Source organism: Pseudopodoces humilis, chromosome 5, assembly GCF_049639895.1.
Source record: "Pseudopodoces humilis isolate 2021_Gansu_Grassland_sample_001 chromosome 5, ASM4963989v1, whole genome shotgun sequence".
Classification (NCBI taxonomy): Eukaryota; Metazoa; Chordata; class Aves; order Passeriformes; family Paridae; genus Pseudopodoces; species Pseudopodoces humilis.
In genome coordinates, this window is record NC_142204.1 from 29,217,132 (window position 1) to 29,236,590 (window position 19,459).

The 19,459-nt window shown below is 37.4% G+C and overlaps 1 protein-coding gene across 2 annotated transcripts in view; it reads right to left on the reverse strand.

Moving 5' to 3' along the window:
• Positions 1-19,459, reverse strand: part of VEZT (vezatin, adherens junctions transmembrane protein) — a 60,439-nt gene that overhangs the window by 26,501 nt on the left and 14,479 nt on the right. Inside the window, exons 2-6 of one of the 2 annotated variants that reach the window (XM_005519435.3) lie at positions 18,317-18,451; positions 13,106-13,195; positions 10,796-10,971; positions 8,067-8,342; positions 2,486-2,623 (exon numbers count right to left, since the gene is read on the reverse strand). In XM_005519435.3, the coding sequence (XP_005519492.1) occupies positions 2,486-2,623; positions 8,067-8,342; positions 10,796-10,971; positions 13,106-13,195; positions 18,317-18,451 (815 nt within the window). Of the gene's footprint in view, positions 1-2,485; positions 2,636-8,066; positions 8,343-10,795; positions 10,972-13,105; positions 13,196-18,316; positions 18,452-19,459 lie in introns of both variants that reach the window. The other variant, XM_014248901.2, reaches the window with a different exon arrangement.

Here is a 19,459-nt window from a genome sequence, read left to right on the forward strand (position 1 = left end):
CACAAAAAGCAGTTTGGACACATGTGGATTCCTAATTCATGCTAAAAATAAATTCCAGTCTCAAATGCAAGGTTTGACCAAGAAACCACTTACCTATACTGTGTCAGCCAGGGATTCCTGGTGGCCTCCTGCACCTCCTGCCTTACCCTCCTCTACTGCAACCCTTCCACTCCCATTTCTATCTGACAGATGAAAGCAGAGAACTGATCCCATGCCCCCATTAGCTTCCTAAGGATCAAACATTTCCAAAGTTTAAACATATACACACCATTATATAAAGGAACATGCTTCCTTCGTGCACTTTGATCTAGTAGTATTTTTAGCCCTAATGCCTTCTATTAAAGCCAAAATACTAAAGCCCAACTATCTTAGATTAGTTTAATTTTTCGTCTCTGTGAAAATATTTCATTCATCTGTTTAACTCACTCACCTTATTAGCTTGAAAGAGAAGGCAGTGCTACTTAATAATGAACTGTCAAATCCAGAATAAAATACCTGTACAGTGAATGTCTAACCTCTATCAGCTTAGACACCCTTATTTACCTGTAAAAAACAAGAATGCTAATGTATCCCTGGATGTAACAATTGAACATTCAAAAGCACACTCCCATCTAAAGACCTAACATGAGGGCTTCACAGAATCCCTGGGAAATCCAAGCTGCTCTTCTACAAAATTCTTGCCTGCTCACCAGGGGTGAGCTAAGCATGTGATAAACTGGCTGGTCAAGGAAGAAACATTGCACTGAAAAATGCCCAAGTGTCTCTACTCAGACCTTCCAGCATGGCAATTTAGGCTTTTATAATCTCAACAGGGTACTACTTTTTATGTAGCTTACTTGTTTTCTTGTATGAACTTTCCCTCTCCCAAGTTAAAGGTATGTGTTTTTCTAACAGTTCATGACGCAGTAAGTAAACCTTTACAGAGGAGAAGGAACAAGTTTTTACTAGATTTACTACGGGAAATTTGCGAATTTCCCTATGCTGAGTGAATCTCAAAGACCTAGATTGCATTTTATATGCATTCCATTCTAATGGGGTCAGATATCACTCAGTTTAAAATACTACTATCCAATGTCTGGTTTTATCACTAATAAAAAAATAACACTATTTATGCCTTAACACCAAAGAACATCACCTCACAACAAAATCCAAGCTTTTTAAGTGTACACGGTCCAAGGCCCAGATCCTACCTATCAAAATAGTTCAAGGGAAATGGAGTATCAGACCATTCTGCATCAGCTGAGAGTGAGATTATTAACATCAGCCATTAAAATAAGCTAAAAGTTTTCCTCCATCCAGCTTGTATATAATTACATCAGATTCCCATGATGCAGAACCCACAAGGCTCTTAAGAATGAAAGTATTAAGCAGCTAGCATGCCGAGGGAAGCACTGCCTGAATCACCAAACAATTCAGTGTAGGACAGTGCAGAGAGCTTTTGAACTGGTCTACATGACATCCTGTAAATACTTAACCCGAAGTGCTTAATTTATAGTTTAGGCTTTCAGCCATTGCATCCTGATATAACCTTAGATTTCAAATTAAAAGAGAAATACACTTTTCTATGGCATTTTGTTCTGTGATTTTGAACAATGCACTCTTTTTGACATAAACAAATCAGAGCAAGAATAGTGTAAGAAAATGCTGAGTTGTTTCTGCTAGTACCCAACTGTCCCTCCACACAAAATGTAAGCAATATATGACCTTCCGTCTCATTAAATTACTCGTGTACCAAGTTTGACACAACTGCCTGGAATAAGGCATATATATGACTGCATATTTTCTCTCCTACATGGGAAGAAATTTTAATGAGGGCAAAATTATTTAACTGTACTCACTGCAGGCAGCTATCTAACTAAAAGATAGTACACTAGCCACAAGCAAATATTGCTGAACTTCTAGTTCTGCTGAATAGAAGTGAGAACGATAACAATATCAAGATTATGCAATTTGTATCACCATGAATAAAGCTGTGACCTACAATTTTTAATTCTCTGTCACAGGTTCATCAGACTGATCTCCTTCTAACATATTTGAACTATACATTAACATAAATTTGCTGCAGTTAATTTTGGTAGTAGAAAACCAACTTACCTTTGAACACAGGGATGTCGAGTGAAAGGCCATATTGATGAGAGAAGAGGATATTTTGATGCAAGGGATATTTTGGGCTAAGAGGAATTATAAAACAAAATCTTGAAGGGCTCTGAAACACATCTTCAGCACTTTCACCAAAAGTATGAGTGTCAATAATGATACAGTGTTTTCAGTGCACTGAATCTTATCTCACACTGCACAGTACACAAAAAGGCAAATTTTAAGCATGCTCCAAACCAAACACAAGCCCCACTTTACTACTCTACCTTTTCTTTCCCTTGTTTAGATATGTAATTAGATACTGTATGTTTCTAGACATCCCGACTCTAAACACTGCAGGTAGGCAGCATGGGCTACCTGACCTGGTGGGTTTTTACAGAAAGGATATTTTTTCAGCATGTACAGAGTAGCCAGTCTTGCAGCTCGGAAGTTGGCTCTGACGGAGCGATACACGGCTTTCCGGAGGCCAATCAGGTGCTGACTAGGATGCTGTCCAGCTTTATTAAATGGGCAAGCGGCACTGACCCTGTCAAGCAAACTTGAAAAGTAAAATGTGATACAACTGTACAGGTGTCCTAAAGTATTTTTAAAGAACAGTACATCAGATTTATTATTTCATTATTTAGAAAGCTTTTTCAAATCACTCAGTAACTAGGAGAGTAAAAAAAACCTTATCATATCAATGATATAGTTAATCAAAATTTTGGACAGCAGCCAGGATTCCTCAGTAAATAGCCTTAATCTATTCTCATCTGAGCTGTTGCAAAACTCCTGAGCACATTTATTTTCTCTAAAGTTTTCCAAAATGGTACATTAATGGTATACATACCATAATATTATCTCAATCAGGATGCAAAACTATCACATGCCCACTGTGAGCTTTGGAAGTTTCAATAAACGTGTATTTAATACATACCTCTTTATATCCAAATTTATTTTTTCAATAATTTTTGCATAAAAAAGGTGCCAACACATAGCTTTTCCTGCAAATCACTATATTCTTTTAACTTTCCTGATGCAGAAAGTTTTCTAGGTGAGGAGAAATATTTTTGAGAGATGACATAGATTTTATCATCATGCAATGAATGGCAGCTGTGTTTGTGAGACTTGACAGGTAAACACATGAAATGTATACACCACACAAGCATATTGGAAAATGCATTTGGTGTCTGACTATTCAGGTGAATATACCATTTAAAGGAAATGATGCCATTTGCCTATTAGAATGTAACTCAGATTGGCTTTAGCACTGTAAGAAATCACCTCATCTGAAAACACAATGAACTGTGAACTGGGTGAACATTGAACAGGTCTGTGGAACTTTAAGCTCCAGCTCTATCTCTTCCTATATAATCTGATGTCAAACCTGCGACTGAGACTCTGGAAACAGCCTAGGTGCACTCTGCTTGCTGGGACTGTTTTTACTACAATCAGCTCAGGAATGAACATAATGACAACAGGACAATCAGTTATGATTAATTGTTTGGGGCTGGAAGCCTGCTTCTGCTCTCACCTTTCCCAGGGCACAGTGAAGAGGTGATTGCACGTGCAGTCACTTAAAAGGGAAAAGCATACACGGTACCTGGTAAAGCCTGAGGTGGATTGCTGCACTGGTAACTATTTCTGTAGTCCATCTGACTGAGAATCTGACCAAGTCAGCAGACTGACACTGCTGGGAAAATGTCAGTCCTACTCCATGTGCTTAGCTGGACCGTGCTGCATATTGACTGGGAGAGGAAATAGCTTGTGGCTTTCACTATCAAATATGAAAACCAGAGCAGCCCACCCAGTGAGCAAGGCTGGAGCCATATATTAGTATATTTAACTATTAACACAAGCAGATTCATGCCAAATATTGCCATCTATTCAATATGCTAGCTGAAATACAATATAAAATATCTGCATACCATTTTAAATGATGTGTTATTAAAATGGTTTATATAACATCTCATAAACTACTTTAAAATCTGAAAAAATAAAAAACAAACTGTGTTCATTTCCATTTCTAAATGTAAATTTAAAATGCTAGCCGTGCTGTGTCTTTCACCTAGGGAACAGAGCATGTAGTGTAATACATGCCAATCTCTAACCTTTCCCTAGCTTTTGAAAGTAGTAACTGGAAGTGTTTATGTATAAACCTGCATCAGTTTGTAGACCCAAGCCCATGTGAACTGTCAGAAGCAAGCTCAAAGAAAAGGAGCAAAATTCTTCTACCATAATAAAGAGAGAGATATCTATGTTCTAGTCAGTGATGCAGACTTTTCCAACTCCCATAGAGAATAAATATAGCATAACTCATGCACAGCATGTACTGCCAGTATTCAGCAAAACAATCTGCTTTCCTTCTGGAATGGATTGTTTCAGTGCTTTTTAGAAAAAAAAAATCTTCCTTATTCTACTAATTTAAATTAATAGAATCTATTATATATCTTTCTGTCAGGCATGTCATATCCCTAAATTTCTAGTGTTTCATTTATCTTCACAGAATCACAGAATGGTTTGGGTTGGAAAGGAACATAAAGATCACCTAAAGATCCATGGGCAGGGACGCCTTCCACCAGGCTCCTCAAAGCCCCATCCAGCCTGGTTCTGAACAGTTCCAGGGACGGGTAAGTCACCGCTTCTCTGAACAATCTGTTCCTGTGTCCCACCATGCCCATAGTCAAGAATTTTTGTCCAAATATCTAATCTAAACCTGCCCTATTTCAATTTAAAGCCAATTCCCCTTGCCCTATCACCACACACCCTTGTAAAAAGTCTCTTTTATCTTCTATGTATTTTAATTGGACTTATATGTTATCATATGTTATCAAGATGTTATCAGCTTTGCATATCAGCCACAAGAAGCAAAAAAAATTTAAGGGTGAATTTCCCCTTTCCTACAGCTCCAAACCCATTTTACTGTATAGAACAACAACATATTTCTTCAGTAATTTTACAAGCCAAATCTTGAATTGGCTTTCAACTTTTAACAAATTTATATAAACACATTAATAAAAATCTACTACTGTACTCTGGCATGAAAGCAGTTCTCTAAGGATGCTAATATATATCCATATTGTATTAAGCTCACAGAGCTTAATTCTAGTTTAAAATACAGTAAAAAGGGAGCATTTTGGAAAAGAAGTTAATTTTTTGGGGACAAGCAAGGGAGTAAACACTTGCTGCTTACTCCTGCAAACTTTCATTATGTATTCCTTCAGTTCTTGTTTTATGATATGCAAGACAATGGGCATACTTTCATTACCCTCCAGAAATTCCAGGCTGCAACCTGTAATCAGGCTTCATCTGGCTAATTGCAAATGAAGCAATTAGACAGAAATACTGCCCTTCTGCCTGAGTAGACCAGTACCCTACCTTTGCTAAGCAACTTCTGTAATCCAAGCTATCCAGGTGAGGTCTTGGCCATCTCTGCAACACAGAGCTGTTACCACAGACACACCTGAAACTCCAACAGAGCGTTAAACACTTCCAAAGGCCACGCTCGAATCAGAATATCAAGTTGTCTTTGAGAACAGCTAATGTAAGAGAAGCCTGACAGGATTACAGAATCATAGAATAGTTGAGATTAGAAGGGACCACTTCATAATCCAAGCTCCCTGCTTGAGTTCTTAGCTCCTGATCTACGTAGCTGCAGTCAGTTTTACTGGGTGGGAGGGGAATGAAGGCAAAAGGATGTTTGCCTGTCTATTTGAGTATAGCAGTCACTACCACACAGTAGTAAGCCACTTAATGTATAGAAAGCTGACCAAAACCTCATCAGTAAAAATCTACCATTTACAGAGACAGTCCAGTATCAATTAATAAGGGGCAAATAGGGTAGAAGAAAGCAAAGCCATAGATATTTCAATGGATGTGTAAATTAGCTCATGAAAACAGCAATGGATGGTGTCATGGGGACGAAAACCAGCAGTGGAGAATAAGGAACCTCAAGCCAAAGCTGCAGACCTGGACTTGCCCTGTCAGATTTTAGCCAAGTACAACCAGTCAAAGTCTGAATTTGGTACTCTTTCAATAACAGCTTCAATACTTTTCCACTCACAATATGGTCAATGCACAGGCCAAACTGTGCTGAGTTAGCAGTACCTTAAAACAGCTGCACATGTAACACTGACCGGGATGCTGTACCTGATTGAAATTTAATTCTTTCAAGGATGTAAAATAACACAAGAGGATACTCAGTAACTTCTCAAATGCAACCATTTCATGGTTTACCATTTCTCATGGCACACTGGCATGAGACTCTTTATGTATAAGCACGAAGATTTTGATAGCCTTACTACAGAAGAACATAGTAAACTTGTTCTGTTGTAGAAAATTCTAGGAAAAAAAAAAAAAAGGGAAAACTAGCATTTTGAATCATATTCAAAAGCAAAGAATTTCATATTGCCCTATGCAGAAGCAGCATCTCTTGCATATATGGATGCAGAAAAGGACACTCTGGAGTTAGAACTGCCTCTAGGTTAAACCAACCCAACACATGTACAGCACTGACTTCTTTATACTGTACAGTTGTTCCAGCAAGGATGCTGGCACAGTCAGACTTCTCCCACTCCATCCATATACCAAAGTCTTTTGAAAAGCTTGCCAAAGTTTCAAGTAAAGAAGCTATTAGATCAAGCACCAGCTTAAAGACCAGTCTGGTTTTTGTTAATCTGTTATCTAAGAAATGTAGTAAAAGAACAAGGCAGCAGCGATTTAAGACATTGACCACAAGTTCATTTGCTTAAACTTAGGCAAAAATCCAAATGTTTTTCTCATCTGTAATTTGGACAAGCCCGAAGAATAATTTCTTTTAAGAACCCATTTGCAAAGATAAGACTGCCTATTGCTCAAGTATATGCTTCTTCAGCAAAAATCCAGACCAAAACAAAAATCACATAGCTAGGCAGATTGAAGACATGCTTATGCATTCCAAAGGGAGAATGAAACATTTCCAATGAAACATTCCAGTGAAATACACTGAAGGCATCTCAAGCTAAAAAATAAATCCATAATTTTAAGTCTAAAGTTGCACACTTGCATGTAAGAACATGTGTCTGAATGTAGAATAGTTGGTCTGGCACAGATAAACAACTTGTTGCCCACAAGGGAACTTTAGCTTTTTTTTTTTTGGAAGGAAGTTGACTGTATTTTAGGTGTTGGTGTTTCCCACCTCCTTTAGCCTTAAGCAGAATTGGCACACATGGATTCATCATAGGTGATTACAACACAAAAGCATTCACTGCAATGAGAGTGCACAGAAACAGCAGGCCTGTTGGCTTTGGAATCACTGCATATACTGAACACTTTCTGATGCCCTTTCACACAGCAGATCAGCAAAACTTATCAAATAACTACAAGAGCTAAATAATCAGAAACACTTTTGCATCCCTTAAGTGGAAGAGAGGAAAATTCAACAGTCAATAATTTAAGAATCTAAATGTTTCAACAATCGTATGCAAGAAAAAGAGACTATGTTAAGTTTACTTGAGGTGGGAAATTATGTTTGATGGTTTTTGCTGACTACTGGGTTCTCACTACTTCAGACCTATTTGTTAAATAAAAATAGAATGGTTTTCATGTCATCCTGTTTTCTAAAATATGAGCAACTACTTGCAGATCAGTTTATTTACATCAATTTTGTAACGTAAGATAAAAAACTCTCTAAATGACTCGGCAAAATAGTTAATTTCATTCAAAGTCCATTTGTTCATATATTTCATTGCTAGCAATGCAGGACATTTCAAAGGCATATGAGTTTTGTGAGATTTAATTCACCTACAGGATGTGGGGTTCTAATATTGAGTTGTTAGAATTCATACTTTTAGTATGAATAGTAATTATACTCTTTCATTTCACTTAAAACCTTGAAGTATTAAGTTTTCCAATAATTCCACTTGTTATGGGAGACAGTGTAACAAGACAATTCTAGATGACAGCTGGTTTGAATGGATCTGTGTATTAAATAAAGTGAAATACAGACTCACAGGGTAAATCCTCTGGAAATCACTTCAGTCTCTTGAATGAGTCGTAGAGCTTTCCTAACGAGATTAGTAAAGGCTCGGCTATTCGCCACTGTTTCTTCCAGCTGGAGACAGTATTTTCGCAGGGACATTTGCAGCTTGGCTGTCCTCCACGCGCCCCACACTCTAAAGACTGCATAGAGGAGCAGCACCGGTCCGCACAGCAGCCATGATGATTCCTTCCACCACGAAGGAAACATAAGCAGTGCACTTACAAAGGCAAGGAACAGCGAGACATCCCTGCAAACAGAGACAGTACCACCAACCACACGTTACTGAGAGCAAACAAGTGGGACAAGTACCAAGTTTTCAGTTACAGTTGAGATTACAACATCTTATTGTGGGGCATTTCTGTAGGTCCTGAAGGGAACTGTAAACACTGAAAACTACTTGTGATGGGTTTAGATGAATACATACACGATATTACTTAGCTGGTATACTCTAAGGAAATCTTCAGCTTTTTTACAGCACAAGTAGGAGAGTAATGTACCACTCTGAAAGGTCAGTTTCTCTTACACGTATGACTTAAAAAATAGAAAAAAAAAATTAAAAAAAAAAGAAAAAGAAAAAACCTGACTACTCAGCATTATAAGCCAGGGCGTGTAGGAATCTGTACTTCCAGGTTCAAGAGTACAGTAGGGAAGGGCATGTTTCTTTTGGTAGCAAATCCCTCAGTTAGTGCCAGCTATATTTTTTCTAGAGTCTGACTCATTTAGCTTGGACACCAATGCACCACTAGTTTCTAACACAATTTTATAAAGATGGCTTGAATAATCATTTAAAATAATCTGACACCTTTTGAAAATCCTTAAAGTATAAGGTTCCTAGTATTTCAGTTATTTCTCAAAGACATTTAAAAAGCTTATAAAGTTGTTACTTTCCTCTATAAAAATGCAATAAATAAGTAACTGCTAGAAAAACCACTGTTTCATAGATATTATTGTATGCTTTTGGAAAATAATCACAATCATCAAAGAGATGGATGAGATACCAGCCTCAAGGTGCATTAGAACTATACTTTTCTAGAATGTTTTCAATGAAAAATATTTTTTTCCTTCATCCCTTAAAGCTGTGCATCCTGAATTTAGGTTTGGAAGTATTCACATGGAATATTTTTCCATTTCTAAATTAAGGCACAGGTTTCTACTTCCTGGACAGTTTTGTGGTCAAATTTCAATCAGCTTTACAAGTGTTAACTCTTTAGGGCTACTGGCTACTGATATGTCTCAGTAAAGATCCAAGGTTAAAATATTCCAAATATGTAACTTCCGCTAAAAGGGACAGACACACAGTTTCTAACTTCCTTGGTACATTAAAGTCTTACAAATAAAATAAAGCAAATCACAACAATGAAAGACCAGAAGGGATTTAACAGCTCACTTTCTTTATTTTCAGCTTTTGGTTGGTTGGTTGGTTGGTTGGTTAACCATCATGGACAGACCAAAGATGAAAATGGAGACTCCACAACCCAGGCCATTGGCATTCCAACTCCTAAGTATTCTTAGAGTTCAAAAGATTTCCCCCAAGTCCCAATTTGAATCACTGGCAGATTAATTACATTATTCTTCTTCATATCCTTCCCTTTTCTGAACAGAACAAATGATGACTGATCACAGCCTTCTACATATCATAACACTATTCCATCCCAGAGATATGCAGATCCTTTCCTGGAATAGTACTGCATACCCAGTTATTCATCACTTGGTGTTTATTAACTTGACTTTTCTTCCCAAGTGTAGCATTAAACTTTTGCCTTTATTGAATTTTCTATCATTTACAAGGCATTTCTCCAAGCTACTGTTGACCTCTGGTCTGTGAAAACACAAACTTGGTGTCATCTGGAAGGTGAACAACATTCACAATTTTTTTAAGTGTACTTTATCAGCTGAAAGTTGAAGAAACTGAATAATGCTAGGACCAGAAAAATCTGGGTCAAAAGTTCTCTTGTTTGATAGAGAGAATCAACAATGACATAACTGAAACAGTTGAGGTGTGACTTTATAATAATTTTATCTACATTTTTAGTGTATATATGAGAAAATAGCACCGGCCCATTTTATGTGATTTTTTTTTCTACTGATTACTGCATTTCCAAGCAAGACACTGTCAGAACAACCACTGATGTTATTATTTTTTAAATACGGGTGGTAGCTGTTCAGATACTGCTGCAGTCAGCTCCTTCAGTACTCTTGAGTAAATTCCACAAGACTCTGCTGACTTCAATGTATCTTACTGAAATATTTTCTAGTTTATTCTTCTAATATTTTATGTCTGAAAATTAATTGGACATCCCACCTCACCTTCTCCCACCCACAACATATTTTATAAAGACCCCACCAAAATAAACACTTTCCAATTCAGGTCTCACAGTCATGTCTCATTATCAAAATCACCTCTATACAGCTTCAGAAATTAATGAATTAATCAACTATGTTAGTTCTTCCTTACAGAATATATTAATTAGAGAGTATTCATTCATGTTCATGTAGTCATCTCAGATTAAAATTCACTTTCAATAAAATGCCCAATGAAAAAAACATGCCTATACAAAAATCTGGGGGCTAGTAGAATAGAGACCCAAGGACATGAAAAAAATATAGTTACTTTAATGTTGCATTTTATATCAAGAATGCACAATATATTTTTTACTTATTTCTCAGTGACTATAATGGTAGATATCCTCAATACAGTACCAAATATTAGGAGTTGCTAGGGAGCGTAGCGTTGGAAGTTGTCTGTTTTCCTGTTGCTTACACTGCCCTGCAGACAGGATACTGGGGTCAAGGAATTCAATCAGTTCCACATCCTCCTGCAGCAGAACTTCCTGTTGCAGGATGGTACGGAGCGTGTCAAATCGAAATCCAACATCCTTACCACATACAAATGGGCAGGAGAAAAAACAGGCATTAGTAAAGAATATGCAAATTCTTAAAATTAAGTTAGCAGAACAAGGAAAACACCCACACACTCTACACTTTACTGACAACAATCTGTTCCCAGAGCACAGGAATGTTTCAGATATATGACAAGTAGATACTTTTTTATTAAATTTGTTTAACTTTAAAAGCTCACACTACTACCTAACAGTTCAGGCTTGCAGGATGCATCACAGTGACTTTGTGATCTGACCTAGATAGTAACAACAACTGGAAACAGGCCAGAGTATGCCAATGTATTTGCATAAGAGAAGTACTGAATCTGTTAGAAGATCATTAAGAAACAGAAAATACTTTTTTTGAAAATGTCATGACATCATTTATATAATTAACAAACAGAACTTAGAGAGAGAAAGGGAGATATTGCTAATTAATCAACAAAAAGTCACTTGTGGACACTTAATAACAGTAAGGTCTGGATGGAAGCACCAAGCCAAGGCAGTGGAGTACCCTCCTGCAGGATTCTGCACCTTTTTCAAGAGAACTCAATCCAAACGTGAAACAGTATGGGGCTCCAGAGACCTCACCCCTGCTACACCTCAGGCAAACTTTAGGGATTTACTCAGTTGTGAATTCGATCCCATAAGCATTTGCTACTTTTCCCCCAACTATAGCTCTTCAAGACAAATATGTAGCTCATGAAGACAAATACAACTATCAGAGAACTCCCTAGAAATTTTCATTTGCATACTGCACCAAACCATAATTACTTCAATTTAAGAATGCCATAACAAGACTCAACAAACACTGAGCATGTGCATCCCTGCATCTAGCTAATTACAGGAGAGAAAAGAGAATATTTCTGAGAAGTCTCTAATAGAAGCTTTTAACACAAGTGTGACATTTCACAGTACAAAATCTGTTTCATTCTGTCACTGACAGAATGAGATTCTTTATGAAACCATAAGATAGCTAGTTTAGAAATTTAATTCCATGCACAGATGTCACCTCAGATAACTTTCATTCTACTTTTAATGAAAAACATTTGTTTCAGGACTGTGTGCAAGAGGAAACTCTGCCCTCCTCTGATGCATCCTGTGTCATTTTAGCACTCTACTGTAGTATGCAGCAGGACAAACATGTTTTCCATGTTCTTTGGTTATGCCTCCATCTCAAGAAAGTAAGCCTAAAAATTGCTGTTAACATAATAACCGCAGTTCATAGGGGAAGAGGGAGGAAGAAAAAAGTCAATCAAAGATCACTAATGAGAGATTTTCAAAGGAAATTTTGCCCTCCTGAGATAAAGGAGAACTGAGATACAGCATAACTCTGTGAGAAATGGAAAATTCTAACTTCTCATGTTGCTCAACATTTTCTTTTGAAGCTCCATTTGAAGACATCGTCCCTACAACATAGTAGAAAAAAATAAATCAAAACTCTAGATTCTGGAAGAGTTTGACTAGAGTGACATTTGCAAGCAATACTAGGAGCATGAAGGAGCAGGGTACAAGTTAAAGCAGATCTGAGACAAGCCCAAACTGGAAAGCAGTGCTGCAGTGAAAGAGTAAACAAAGTTTGATTTGCCTTTCCCAAAAGCAGAGGCCCTTCAGAGAGTAGTGTCAAAACAAAGAGGCCAGGAGGGGTCCAGGGCCAGTACAGCTGCACTGTGGTGGTGCTGTGCCTGAGCTAACAGGCTGAAACAGAGGGTGCAATACCCAGCTGCAACTCTAGAACCTTCTGTCTTAGGTGGTCTCTACAAGGCACTAGGATACCAAACGTGGACTTTCTCAGTCAGCATCTCCCCACTGCCTTCCACCAAAGGAGTACCTACACTGTAATTAAACTCAGTTCAGCTTTCAAGAATTTATTTAATTTCTCACATATTTTATTATCTTCCACATTTTGAATATCCTCAACCTGGCTACTGATACTGCTCCTGTCCTTTTCTGCCCAATTTGGCACAGTAACTGAAGACCAGAATTAGTATTATCTAAAGAGTAAGTAATACTCTTAGAGGCAAAACCAACAATACAGACCAAAGATGTTGTTCAGAGGATGAGATACGGAAGGGAGGAAGACCTGTGGATTAGGAAAGGAAATGGAAAAATAAAAAAAGTGATCACTTACCAGTCGGTGAAGTATGTCATTGTTTTTCTTATACTGTAGAAAAGGAAACCAGCTTCTAAAAAACTCAACTAGTTTTGACAGGATGCCTTGCTAAAAGGAACAGAAATTACTCCAGTTAAAAGAAACCAAATAACCAAAGCCAAAATTAAATAAATAACAGCAGACAAAGACTTTACTTCTCCATTTGATTTTCTTGTTAACTCAGACCAAGTACCTGTAAGGAAGTTTCACTTACTGTGTCTGGCCTAACTTCAGAGTACACTAAGAGAACATCTGCTTCCCGTCAGTTTGCTTGGGAGCAAGAGAATAAAATAAAGCCTTCAATAACCCCACCTATTTGGAGCATAATAGATTGTTATGGTGTTCTGTTAAAAATAACTGCAGCTAAGATTAGATTGATCTCAAGTTGGCAGCTACTGCATTGATATGAAAGACTTTCTCTCTCCTGGGAGATAAAAACCCAAAGGTTAAATGATTGACAGGCTTTAGAAAAGTGGAAGACCAGAACAGGGACAACCTCTCCTCAGCAGCCCACTGCTTGAGCACAAGACTCCAGAAGAGTTGTAAACAGAGACAGGGAGAGTGATGGTAAGGAGAAGAAATGCCCCAGAAATTCCCTGTCCACACCAGTGTGTGCCACCAGGCACTTTATCTCTATGCTGCTTCCTATGCAACCTAAATCCACGCTTTTGTCTGAGCTGTACACATATCTTCAGATGCCACTAAAAGAGGGACTCCCTCTCAGTCATCACACATTCTACTCATGTATCTTCCTAAAACAAGATGCATAACAGATTATAACTTAATGGATGCATGGTTTTGCTTTAGTCTACAGCCATTCAATGAACAAAAAAAAAAGCAGTTCTTGACAAATAATTCTATCTACTTTCCTCAGACTGAACTGACAGGAAGTATTTTTCAAAATATTTACTTATATATATTTAATTTATTCTGAGGCCCTGTCTCAATCTTCAGACTGCTGACATCTGACACAATAAAATAAAATGTATACAAAAAAAAATTAATTGTGAAGTGCTTACATTTTGTGGCATATCATTTCAAAATAATAAAACAAAGCCCCATACAGATTGTAATAGCCTGGTGCATAAAAGGTGACAATTTCCGTTTCTCCCTCTTGTTTGGGTTTTTTTTCATTTTTTATTCCCCTCTTGGTTTTTACCCAACTACAAGGTGGGAAATAGAAGAACAAACCCAAGCAACAGGAGCTCAGAGTTTTGTAGTTAACCTGTGACCAGCCTGACAGCCTTCTGAAAGGCAGTGCAACCAGTCTGGTGCATCAGAAGCTGTCACCCTAAAGCCCTTATGCTTCCATAGTTTTTGAAATAACTTATTTTAGATCCCATTTAAGTAATCTAACTCAAGCTTTTCTTTACAAATGTCTCATCTTTCTGTATACAGTTAGATTTTGAGATCTATGCCACAAGGAAGTGTTTTTAGGTCAGTGAAGAGGTAAACCAGTAACAGGGATCTCATAATGATAGTTCTTCCCAAAACACTGACATCACTGTGGCTTGTTAGGAGAAGCTATCCCAGCAATTCACACTTAAGACTATGGAATAAGTCCAAGTGATTTTATTTTGATGTTGCTCAAGGGCAATGACATAAGTCAGAAGAAGATCACTAACTGCAGCACTAGATTATCCTTCAGTTTTCTTGCAGAGCAGTGAAAAAGGAAATAAAATTTTCTAATTACAATTTGTAGAAAATTGAAATTAAATGAACAAAGGTCTTGCTCTGCATTCGAATTTCAGACAGCATTTCACTGAAAAGTACTTTTCCCTGTACACTGAAAGCAGGGTACAGAAACAGTCATACATTTAAGAATATGCCTCTTGAATCCTATAATTTTCAACTGCTTAGCCTTTGTTAGTCTTTGGATTTTTATGATGAACATTTAAAGCTACTCCAAGGACTGTATTAAACTGCTACCAGCTTACTAAACTAGACTGTGGAGCTACTGAAAAAAACCCTAGTGTGCTACATAACCAATCTTTTAGTTTATTCTCCAAGGTTTAGTTTAAAAATAAGGATCTGAGCTTGCATAAACACCCAACAGGCAAGTCAGTGCTTGAAAATACAAAATGAGACAACCCACTGTCTTGGGCTGTGACCCAATAGAGTACAGCAACACACTGAATTATTCACATCATTGGAATAGTGTCTCACAGTTTGCATTCCCATTGGGAGAGTTACTGACAAGTAAAACTACTTTCACCAACACACAAGTCAGGTCATGGTGCCAATGCTTCTGGAGTATTCTTACAGCTTTAGAACAACACTCAGTCAAATTCTCTGTAAACTAAATAACAAAGATGCATAGCTCCTAATTTAAAAAAATATTATCATAATTCATGCACATTTTAGGTAAATTAATCTGAATCTAAAAAAGAATTCTAAGAACTATTTCTCTTTTGTAGAGAAATTCTTCAGAAGAAGATAATGCTACACACTGAATGCCTTGCATTAAGTGGGTGGGAGCCCTAGACAAAGGACTGGTCCCTCTGTCATCCCACATCAGGTCACCTGCACAGCCACTGAGGGCTAGCACAAACACAATCCTCAGAAGCTGCCTCCAGCACCAGTTCTGCTCTAATAACAAAATATCATCATATCTAAGGTGGGACAAGGTGTGACAATATAATCAATTCAAACATTTAGATATGCACAGCAGTTTAGGAAAATGGCTGAGAAAGATGTAAATGGGAAGTGATAAATTCTGTAAAGATCAAGCAGAATTACCCAAATGGGATTTAATCCCAGAAAACAAGTCCAGCAGCTCTTACTAGCAGTGCTTTTGAGTATCAAGTGATCATGAGACCAGGACTTTAGCTTTAACTTTCTCCACAGATTGGCACAGCCAGGAACACCGCACCTACAATTACTATGCTAAATCACAACTCCATAGTCCCTCAGATGGGAGTTTGGCATTTCATCAGCCCCCAGAACACAACCTTAAAACACCTTTACAGCTTTTAACTCAATGTTCATTAAGACCATATTCCAATCCAAAAAAAAAAAAAAAAAAAAAAAGGCCAAAAAGCCACCATCAAAACCACGTGTCCTGAGAAGTATTTAAAATGTGCTTCAAATTCAGCTGGTGCCTCTGCCTTTCCTTATGCCTGATCCACACACTCTGCTTGGCAGGACAGCTAGACACAATGGAAATATTTGTATCAGTCACTAGGAACCTCTTTTTCTTCCCAGATTTGTTTTTTCAGTCCCTGAAGATCCCAAAGTAGACCTTTACCATGCCAAATTCTTGCTGCAAATTCACCTGCTTTCAGCTGCACAGGGTTCCCACTTGACAGAACACAAGAGGAGGAAACAACCTCAACTCAAAAACAAAGCAATACTCTGGCTTTTACCTTTTAATTTTAATGAAGTGTTTAAGGCATTTGGAAACTTGCTTTTCAGAACAGAAGGGAAGTGATTTACACATACTGGGAATCACTCAGTGTGGTATAGCATCTGCTCCCTGTAATCATAGTTACATCAAGCCTCAAGGAAGATCATTTCATATGAGGACTGTGGGTAGGTACATATTCAGAAGTCAGAAACCATTTATTTTCCAGATATTTTATCATTTCAGTAGACTAGGCCAGTGAAGGCCAACAGAAGGGAAATGGTAACAGTCCAATTTAAACTGAGGAAATGACTGGACAGGAATGCAAATTATCTGTCTGTATGTCATAAAAAAGTTGTAACAAAGCCTCAGATCCTTCCAAATCCAGTCCATTTTCCTAAATGTGTGGCCAGCTGCCTCTCCCTCATTTTCTTCCTATTGAGACACCCTACCAAAATGGGACACAGAAATCAAATGACAAAAACAGACTTTCTGACACCAGATTACAGAAGGGAAGTGTTAACTCTTCCCAACTGGTACTGGAATTGCAGCAGAAAGAACCTATGAAAATTTATCACTAATAATTACACACAGGTTTCTTCCTCATTTCCACTATGTACCCTTGTCTAGACAGAGATGAGACAACGTGAACGTCACCTAGTGTTTGTAAGAAAAGGACAGCCCGTTTTCACACACCCACTCCTTTCAAGCTGCAAGGCAAAGCATGAAAAATTACTTCTACATCTGACACAATACTGGAGGAATTGGTGCCAACACAATAAAATTAAGTATAAAATGCTTCAGGGGAAGGGAGGGGAAAAAAACAGAATACCTGAGGTTTTTAAAAGCAGTATATCTTAATACTTTTGAGGTTCTTAACCCTCCAGCACTTTTGTATAAAATTCAGTGGAAATTATATACACAAACACAGTAACATACTGATTTTCTGACTGCCACAAAAGTAACTATGCAAAATAATGTAGCTGACAGTCCATGCATTACTTCATAGTAACTAACAAAGTATCAACCAATGAAATGCCATCCTATTTTTTAATTAACAGTGAACAAATGTTAACATTTAATAAATAAATAAACAAACAAACAATCCAAGTCTTCCTACTCTAAATCAGAATAGGTATCTTCAGTGTAAATATACCACAAAACAGCTATTATCTATAAAGATAGGTGGTTTCTTAAGGGTTATGGTGAGTGCCAGCTGACTATTCTGAAAAGCAAAAGTGGTAGACCTAATATTTCCATTAATACTTTTAAAGGTAGCTCAAAATAAAGAAAATTGTGAGCAAGATCCTGATTTAAATTCAGCCTTGCTTTGTGACCAGTAACAGAAGCAATCATTATTAGAAATGCAAGAGCCATCCACATCAACTATCTCATTCAGATTGGCTACTGCATTTCTACTTCCCAGAAATCCTCTTTCTTAATATGTTTTGTCACAGACAAAGCTATACTTAGCAACTAAATGCCTGGGAAGGGCTGGAAACTATAAATATTCTGTTCTAGAAAATTACAGGTTCTATTCCCAGAATGTCATGCTAAGTTAACATAATAAGATCCACTACAGAAGATAATTTTCAACACTCAAAAAAATTATTTATCAAAGCTTCTTGCTTCCCTGGCTTACGTAAGTGCAAAGAAACACTCCAAACTATACTGATTAACTACAACCTCAAGATACATTAACAGGCTGAGGTTCATTGTCTGGGTGTTTTTGCCTTTATTTTTTTAAATACAGGAAGTGATTCCTCTCTGTTCTGCTTTCTCCAATTTGTGAAGCAATGCAGTTCTCTTGTGAGCAGATAAATACTCAGCAACAGGACAGTGCTCACCTTCTGGGCAGCACGCACAGTCTGCTCCCTTTGGCTTTCTGCTGCTGCACATTGCTCTGCCTTCTGTGACACTGAGGAACATACTTCAAAATCTGTGTGTCCCAAATCCTGCAGATATTGGTACAGTGGGGAATTCTGAAAAGGGAGTTATAAAAAGAAAAAGGAGAAAAAAACCTGTTAAAAATCATTCTGTGTTTCCCACAAAACACCACTGTGAATTCAGAAACCACACAATCAGCAATGAATGGGTTGAGAAATGGAAAAAAAAATTAGAAAAAGGCTTCTGCTCTCTCAAAGGATGGTACTAGTATTCTGGCTCAAAAATAAACCCCAAAAACTCCCACAGCACACAAACAAAATAAACAACTCAACTTTTTAAAATTGCTGGCAAAATGAATGGTTTGCAAACAGTCCTTAATAAAGCAGAAAAAATACAGAATTCTGATCACCAGAGAATAGTGATATTTAGAATTATTAGATATTTTCTATATAGATCTGAGAAATTTCTTCTTGTCATCTGCACCAGCTATCTAGATTTACTTAACTCTTATTTTTCAGTTTATAACTACATATTTGGCAGTACCTAGGACACATTTGATGAAAACAATACCTAGGATAACTCCAGTTCTACTCAGGACACTGTAGTAGAAATAAAGAGACTTCATTTTTAAGAGAAACTCTCAGCAATCTGTCTGATACAGCCTAGTTAGACAGGGATTAATTTGACCCCTGAAAAAAATTATTAATGAGAGTATGCAAAACTAGCCAACTTCATAGAAAGAATACCAACATCTTAATTTAACATACTGTCAACCAAAATATTTTATATAAAAAGTAAACACTTTACAGTAAATGATGCATATTTGTGGAGGTCTGCAGAAATGACCACCAACAGAACACCTACCACTAATTGTTACACCGACTATCATTAATTTGCTGGTGCAAGTTGTGAAGGGGCTCACCTACCTCTGACTATGGACCCACAGTGGAATCTCAAATGACTGCTTGCCATGGAATAAAACTTGGAAGCCATCACTCATACCAGATGAACAAATTAACTTGTTACCTTTAGGAATTTTGTTAACCCTAGCACCATTATTTTAATCCCTCTTATCTATTTAAAGCATGCAAAATCATACTTGT